Source organism: Plecotus auritus (genome assembly GCF_963455305.1).
Source record: "Plecotus auritus genome assembly, chromosome: 6".
Classification (NCBI taxonomy): domain Eukaryota; kingdom Metazoa; phylum Chordata; class Mammalia; order Chiroptera; family Vespertilionidae; genus Plecotus; species Plecotus auritus.
The window spans coordinates 35,360,334-35,369,032 of NC_137773.1; the positions used below are offsets into that span (position 1 = coordinate 35,360,334).

The 8,699-nt window shown below is 40.9% G+C and overlaps 1 protein-coding gene across 1 annotated transcript in view; it reads left to right on the plus strand.

Moving 5' to 3' along the window:
* SAR1B (secretion associated Ras related GTPase 1B) overlaps window positions 1–7,428 on the plus strand; it is a 30,332-nt gene extending 22,904 nt beyond the window's left edge. Inside the window, exons 5-7 of the mRNA XM_080672396.1 lie at window positions 2,925–3,028; window positions 4,309–4,440; window positions 6,950–7,428. Of these exons, the coding sequence (XP_080528522.1) occupies window positions 2,925–3,028; window positions 4,309–4,440; window positions 6,950–7,066 (353 nt within the window). The 3' untranslated portion in view covers window positions 7,067–7,428. The remainder of the gene's footprint in view (window positions 1–2,924; window positions 3,029–4,308; window positions 4,441–6,949) is intronic.
* The last annotated feature ends 1,271 nt before the right edge of the window (window positions 7,429–8,699 follow it).

Consider the following 8,699-nt stretch of genomic DNA (forward strand, 5'->3'; position numbering starts at 1 on the left):
CCCTCTCTCTTTCACTTTCTCTAAAAAATAATCAATGGAAAAATATCCTCGGGTGAGGATTAAAAAAAAATAAAGGAAGAAAGAAAGAAAGAAAGAAAGAAAGCACATTTGAGACATAATTGTTTGAAATACATATACAGGCAGTCCTTGGGTTACATCGGACTCGACATACATTGTTTCGTGGTTACGTTGCCATCTTCCATCCTATCTAATAAAAGAGTAATATGCAAATTAACCATCTCTCCGCTACACCCACAAGCCACACCCACCAGCCAATCAGGAGCGAATATGCAAATAAACCCAACCAAGATGGCTATGGCCACAGAGAGCAGGAGGGAGGCTTGGGTTTCCCTGGCAATGGAGGAAGCCAATTTTTCCGCCTGCCCTTGCTGGCCTAGGCCTCCACTCAAGGCTACAAAGTTTCAATGATAGAAGATACATAAACCCAAACAGAAATGGTGGCAGCCACAGAGCTGGAAAGAGCAGGAGGCTAGGGTTGCCCCTGGTGATGGAGGAAGCCAAGCTTTCCGCACACCCTGGCTGGCCCAGGCTTCGCTTAAGGCTACAAAGTTTCAATTATAGAAGATACATAACCCCCCAAAAAAATAGCTGCCGCCACGGAGCAAGCAGAAGGCTTGGCTCCGCTCCAGGCTACAAAGTTTCAATTGTAGAAGATAAATAAACCCCAGATACCAGGGCCTCTGCTTGGGTTGCCAGGGGGCGTGGCCGGCCTGCAAACCACCACAGGCCCCTCGCCCAGGCTGCCCCACGCCCCAAGGGAACCCCCACCCTGATCCAGGACACCCTTCAGGGCAAACCAGCTGGCCCCCACCTGTGCACCAGGCCTCTATTCTATCTAATAAAAGAGTAATATGCAGATTGACCATCACTCCAACACATAAGATGGCTGCCCCCATGTGGTCAAAGATCCTGCCCCCATGTGGACACAAGTGGGCCACCAGAAGATGGCCAGCAGGGGAGGGCAGTTGGGAGGGACCAGGCCTACAAGGGAGGGCAGTTGTGGGCGATCAGGCCAGCAGGGGAGGGCAGTTGGAGGGACCAGGCCTGCAAGGGAGGGCAGTTGGGGGTGATCAAGCCTGCAGGGGAGGGCAGTTAGGGGTGACCAAGCTGGCAGAGGAGGGAAGTTGGGGGCAACAAGGCCTGCAGGGAAAGGCAGTGGGGGGGACCAGGCCTGCACGGGAGGGCAGTTAGGGGTGACCAGGCCTGCAGGGGAGGGCAGTTAGGGGCAAACAGGCTTGCAGGGGAGCAGTTAGGCATCAATCAGGCTGGCAGGGGAGTGGTTAGGGGGTGATCAGGCTGGCAGGCAGGCAAGTGGTTAGGGGCAATCAGGAAGGCAGGCAGGTGAGCAGTTGGGAGCCAGCAGTCCTGGATTGTGAGAGGGGTCCCAGATTGGAGAGGGTGCAGGCTGGGCTGAGGGATACCCCCCTCCCCTGTGCACGATTTTTGTGCAGCGGGCCTCTAGTTTATTTATAAAAAAAAATAAACTGTGTATATACATACACACACACACACACACACACACACACACACACACTAGAGGCCCAGTGCACAAATTCGTGCATGGGTGGGGGTCCCTCAGCCTGGCCTGTGATTGGGCCAGTTGGGGCCATCTTGCCCAGTCCCGATTGGGGCCGGCCAGCTTGTGGGAGGGACCGAGGGAGGTTGGCCAGTCACAGGAGGTTGGCTATGGGAGCGCACTGACTACCAGGGGGCAGTTCCTACATTGAGCATCTGCCCCCTGCTGGTCAATGCATGTCATAATTACTTGCCGGTTGTCCGGTCGCTTAGGCTTTTCTATATATAGATATATATATTAGAGGCCCAGTGCATGAATTCGTGCGTGGGTGGGGTCTGGCCAGGGGGAGGGGACATGGGCGGTTGGCCGGCCTGCCTGCTGGTCGAACTCCTGGTCAAGGGGACAATTTGCATATTAGCCTTTTATTATATATGATGTACACTGAGTGACCAGATTATTATGCGTTCAGAGATCATAATAATCTGGCCACTCAGTGTATGTGCTTTATGTTTTTTATTATTTATTTACCACAAGTAAAGATCAGGAGTTGTTATCTTTCTTTTAAATTTTTTTCACTGTTTCACTTCATTACTGCTGTGTGTGTGCTCCATGTGAGTGACATAGGTGCTTGTGTAGGTGGGTTCTGACTTATGGCGAAAATTGCATTACATCTCGCTGTAGGAACGAATCTCGGACGTAACCCGAGGACCTACTATAAAGTAGTTTCTAGAATATAATGATTACAGGGAATTAAAATCTAATGGAGCTCATCTGAGACTTCATTTCTATATTGTTTTAAAGATATGTCATAAAACTGAAGTCAGAGAAAAAAGGTATTTTTCTCTGGGGCATTCCAAAAACTCTTTTCTTTAGAAAAGAATGTCATGGAAAAAAATTACCGTATGTTTTTATAGACTTTAGTTTATTTCTGTTATGAGTACAACAGTATGCTTTTATTATTTTAACTTAAGTCTGTACCTAGTACCAATTTCCTTCTGCCACTGACTCCAAATTTATCCCCAGCAAAAAAAATAAAAGAAAACGAAAAACTGATAAACTAGAAATGTGAAAAAATGAATACTGCATATGAAAATAATAGCAGTTCTCCAATGAACTTAACAAGCATCATTGTCCATCATTGGTAGCAGATATGAATACTACTTATAAAACGTGGGAAAATTGGCGCAAAGTATTGACTTGCCCACAATCAAGGAAAGCCTGAAATTTCTTCTGGAAATATTTGGCAACAGTAGGTAAAAGATTAACTGTATATATGAAGTAGCAGCAGCTAAGGGATAATTACACTTGATATTTTATTGGACTCTCATCAAACCATCTTCTAAGTTTGACCAGCAAATAAAATCTAACTTCTAATTGTTTTCGTTAGCTCGAAGAGTGTGGAAAAACTACCTTCCTGCTATCAATGGCATTGTATTTCTGGTGGATTGTGCAGACCATGAAAGGCTGTTAGAATCAAAAGAAGAACTTGATGTAAGTTAAATAATTAAAACTAAACAGTTGAATTACTAGTAAACCTGAGGAAATAGGTTGGAGATCTAGGTATTAGAGTGCAGCTTTTCTGTAGTCTCTGATGTCACTCCTGGCAAGTTATGGAGCTCAGCGATTATTTAGAATGCAGAGGGAGTAGCTATTGAGGAAGTACTAACGCACACTTCCTTCCTGAAGACTTGAGCTCACTCTGGGCAGTGTGTCCTTGTAGTATATCTCATGTTTGCTACATTCCTGGAGTGGCTTGGTCTTGAACCCCCGATCATCCTAGGCTGCCAGTTTCTTATCGAGTTGGCCAGAACCTGGAAATGGTATAACATACCATCTTTGTCACTACTCCCAGGAATGAGCCGAGCCATGGGTAGCTACTTCCCCTTACCTTCCCTAGATCAGATGCTTCTTAAAGCGGCTCAGGAGCAGCAAGCAAGGCCAATGAGAGAGCAGGTCCATGATTTGAAGGTTGGATGCCTCTGCCTCTGCCCAGAACAGGCAAGGAAATACTTGTTCATGCGAAAAAGTCCAGTTAGGTTCTGTGGTCATGCAGCAGGGTTAGGGAATTACTGAGTTCCTACCTTATGCCACACACTATACATATTACCTCATTTAATTCTCAAATCCACTCCATAAAGTAGGTGCTACTACTCCATTTTCTGTGAACTTCAGTGAGACCTATTTGTCCAAGATCTCACAGCTCAGAAGCAGCAGAACTAGAAATGAAATCAGTCTGCCCATTTTTAAGGCATTGGCTATGGTCGCTGTACCTCATTGATTCACAGAGTGAACAATGTGAGCATCCACAGAAGGAGCCTTAGGAAGACAGAGGATTCAGGTGAAGGGTTCATTGAGCTCACTTAAAATTGAGGAAAAGTTTGCCAAAGAAAGTTAGCAAAACTGACATGTTATGCCGAAACCAGTTTGGCTCAGTGGATAGAGCATCGGCCTGCGGACTGAAGGGTCCCGGGTTCGATTCCGGTCAAGGGCATGTACCTTGGTTGCGGGCACAGCCCCAGTGGGAGGTGTGCAGGAGGCAGCTGATCGATGCTTCTCTCTCATCGATGTTTCTAGCTCTCTATCCCTCTCCCTTCCTCTCTGTAAAATATCAATAAAATATATTTAAAAAAAAAACACACAAAAAAAACTGACATGTTATGATAGAGAACAAGTCCTTGATGCTCATTTGGTGTCTTGTCAAAATAAGCCCCTCGGATGGTTTCATATCAACATCTGTGTTTCATTTTGCTTTCATGTTTGTTTGTTTTCAGTCACTAATGACAGATGAAACCATTGCTAATGTGCCTATACTGATTTTTGGGAATAAGATCGACAGACCTGAAGCCATCAGTGAAGAGAGATTACGAGAGATGTTTGGTTTATATGGTCAGACAACAGGAAAGGTAAAAAAAAAAAAGGTTTGACAAGTATGAATACTTCATTCAACAGTATATTTTTATCTTCTGAAATAGTTTATTTCAACACTACCCCTAACAGTAATCATGTTATTAGCCTAATTGGTACAATCTGGATCCTTTTTTAAAAAAATTAAGGTATAATTGACATATAACATTATACTAGTTTCATGTGTACAACGAAATGTCTTTTTAGATTACTATCATCCAACTACTCAAGCCCTTCATCTTTTTTTTTTCTTTCCTTAAAAACTAGCATTTACTCAACATCACTAATCATCAGGGAAATACAAATCAAAACCACATTGAAGCGGGCTGGAGGGGGTCAATGGGGGATAAAGAGGGACATATGTAATACTTTCAACAATAAAGAATTATAAAAAAACAAAACATATTGAACACTAGTCATAATGGCTGTTATAAAAATGTTATCAAATGTGTTGGCAAGGATGTGGAGAAAAGGGAACCCTTGGGCACTGTTGGTTGGATTGTAAATTGGTATAGTCACTGTGGAAAACAGTATAGAGTTTCCTCAAAATATTAAAAATAGAACTACAATATGACCCAGCAGTTCCATCCCTGGGTATTTATCTGAAGAAATTGAAAATACTAATTTAAAAAGACATATGCACCCCTATTTTCAGTGCAGCATTGTTTACAATAGCCAAGATACAGAAGCAACATAGGTGTTTGTCAGTAGATGAGTAGATAAAGGAGGGGTGTGTGTGTGTGTGTTGCGCTAAAAAAGAAATTTTGCCATTTGGGACAACATAGATGATCCTAGAGGACATTATGGTAAATGAAATAAGTCAGACAGAGAAAGACAAATACAGTATGGTTTCACTTATATGTAGAATTTAAAACAGAATAATGCAAAAACAGACTTATAGAAACAACACCAAAGGGATGCTTGTCAGAGGGGTGGAGGATGAAGGGAACGGTGAAAAAGGTGAAGGGGAATATAGTCAAGAATATTGTGAAAAGTTTGCATGTTGACAGATGATTACTTGAATTAGTGGTGTGCCCTGGCTGGTTTGGCTCAATGGACAGAGCACTGGCCTGCAGACTGAAGGGTCCCAGGTTCGATTCTGGTCAAGGGCACATGCCCGGGTTGCAGGCTCGATCCCCAGTAGGGGGTTTGCAAGAGGCAGCCAATCAATGATTCTCTCTCATCATTGATGTTTTTATCTCTCTCTTCCTCTCCCTTCCTCTCTGAAATCAATAAAAATACATTAAAAAAAAAAGAATTAGTGGGGTGATCACATTGTAAGGTATAAAAATGTTGAATCACTATATTGTACACCTGAAACTAATATAATATTGTATACCACCTATACTTAAATAAAAATACCTGTCATTTATACATTTTGGGATGTTTTATTTAAATGTCCTCACTGTTTTCTTTATAACACTGAATGTGACCTTTTCTTGGTGATAACAAAAATGTCAAAGCTCATGTTTATGGGAGACTAAATCAAAGCTTTCAAAGGTTTTTTTTTTTAAATTTAAATAGATTTTTATTGATTTCAGAGAGGAAGGGAGAGGGAGAGAGAGATAGAAACATCAGTAATGAGAAAGAATCATTGATTGTCTGCCTCCTGTACGCCCCACATTGGGGATTGAGCCCACAACCCAGTCATGTGCCCTGACCGGGAATCGAACCATGACCTCCTGCTTCAGAAGTCAACGCTCAAACACTAAGCTACACCAGCTAAGCTAAAGCTAAATAAATTTTCAAAATTAACCACCAAATAATACACTTGAATGTTTAAGCATACCAGTAGTGTATTTAGGCCACCAGTTTAGTGTGTAGGCCCTGAGCTCACCAGAGATAAAAATAAAATGTAAATTTGGGCATAGGAGTGTTTTGGGTTTTCTAAACACATACTTAATAAACTTTAAGATGCATTATTTTTGCATTCATTTCCACTAAAATTTGTTCAGGAGAGGGGCCTTAGTACTGAAAAATCCCAGAGTTCGGGGCACTCTTCTAGTTCTAGATTAGATGTTGCTAGATTCATCGACTGCTTAATAAAGTCAATTAGATCTTCGAATGAAAACAAAATTTTTTTCTAGAGTTTACAAAATTTCCTTGGTTTACATATACTCTGATTTTAGAAGTACTGCAGCCTATAGAAGGAAACTCTTACGTTACACAAGGTAGACTTTGGTTTGTTTCTGTATCTTCCTTTTAATAACTCAATTACATATTAATTTTAGCTAATGCCTTGTTTAGTCATAAACCTACATAGAGAATATTCATCCTTAATATTTGTGAAGCCAGTTGAGGTAACTTGAAATTTCTCTCAGTCAGTCAAAGATTATTTTCATTTTCATTCCTGTATGCCTCACAAGCCCACCTTTTTCCCATTTGGTCCTAAAGTGGCTTTATCCAGTCACCTTTTGTTCTACGATACATAAGCTATAATTCTGCTGGGGAGCGGGGCTTTTATTCCACAAAGGTTTCATCCAGCATAATGTTTGTCTTCTCTTCTAGGGCAATGTATCTCTGAAAGAACTGAATGCCCGGCCATTAGAAGTTTTTATGTGCAGTGTGCTCAAAAGGCAAGGTTATGGAGAAGGCTTCCGCTGGATGGCACAGTACATTGACTAATACTACCAACCTGCCTCAGGTCCAGGTCTTGCCATTCAGGCCTACTCAGAGATTTGATTGTTGAACATGCATAACTTGAATTCAATAGACTTTTGTTGGTTAGAAAACAGATATTTTTTAGATTATTAATATTATATCAACTTAATTTGAGTGACAATTGAAAACTGATTCAAGTAAGTTTGAATATCACATTGTTAGCTTTCTAATTCCATGAAGATAATTAGTTTTTACTGTTTGTAATCTGACATGACCCCCAGCGCCATTTATAAACAGCGACTTTTCAGCAGTACATTTGAAGCACTTTTTAACAATATGAAACTACAAATATAAACTATAATTAAAAGCTCATCATGTTAAATTTTTTATGTACTTTTGGAACTAGTTTTTAAATTTTAGATTATATGTCCACCTATCTTAAGTATACTGTTAATAATTAGCTTATTGATAATTGCATGATGCCTTACAGGTTTCAATAATATTTTTTCTTATGCAAACGTCATGCAATAAAATAGACCCCTATGTTTGGCATCTTTGTTGGACAAATGTTTCGTTTTAATGTGTCTTATCTAGCTAGTATGCTCTGAAATGGAATATTTATTATACACATGAGGTGGTTGTTGGGAAAGGAGATTGCTTCAGAATATTTAGAATAATGTTTCAGTTCCTAGAGACTTTTGCATTTACCAGGGGATAAGTTGTGCTTGGTTGTACTTTATACCACAATTATCTCCGAATCCTGTGCATTTTAATCAGTAATACGACCATTCCCAGTGCTGATAGGGCCCGTGTCCTAGTCCCTTTGGGATTGGCCTTCTAAAGAACAGCACATCTTCTGGTACACCACAGGTTGGTTTTTGGTTTGCTAGGCCCCTATAGGTCCATTCCAGTTGTCTAATTCTCAAGTGCTCCAATCTTATTGATGTCTGGTTTGGTAATCTGTGCCTTGTCACCAAATGTAGTGCTGGCACCAGCCTCCCCACATTTAGAGGTACTCCCCAGGCTCCTTATACTTAAAGGCACTTCCCAGAGCAAGTGACAAATAGGGTCTTGTGCAGTTCATTGCAGGGACGTGAATATGCGGGAAAAGAAAGCCTGTTCTGCTTCAGTTGTCATTGAAATTGTGGAGATTTTGCTCCTGTCCCATAGCTCTTTTGCATTCTTTGTCATATTTTATTTCTTGGGAAGGAAGTGTATGCTTTTTTTCTTTTCCTTAGTTGCTCTCAGCCAGCTGTTACATTACAGTATAAAGGCTTTTACTTTTAGATGTAATGCTTGCCATGTGAGAGTGTCTGCAAACCTCACTGATAAACTCACTAACAAAATTTTGGTTAGCTTTTTAAAACCTTTTAATTTCCTAAGACATTGAGGGTTTATTTTTTCCATTTGAGATTCCCCTAATTAGTAAAATAAGATGAAAAATAAGTGCCAAATACATATATTTAAAGACTCTCAAGCTTAAGATTTCTCTGTTGGTTATAAACCAAGGTTTTATAGTATATTTAACCAATTCCATTGAAAATAGATTGCTCTGGCTCCATCAAGAATAATTTAAATATTAAAATTAGTCTCTTCTCTAGCTATTGTCCCAATCAGTCACCACAGCCTTTCATCGGTATGTTAACACATGAGGCAG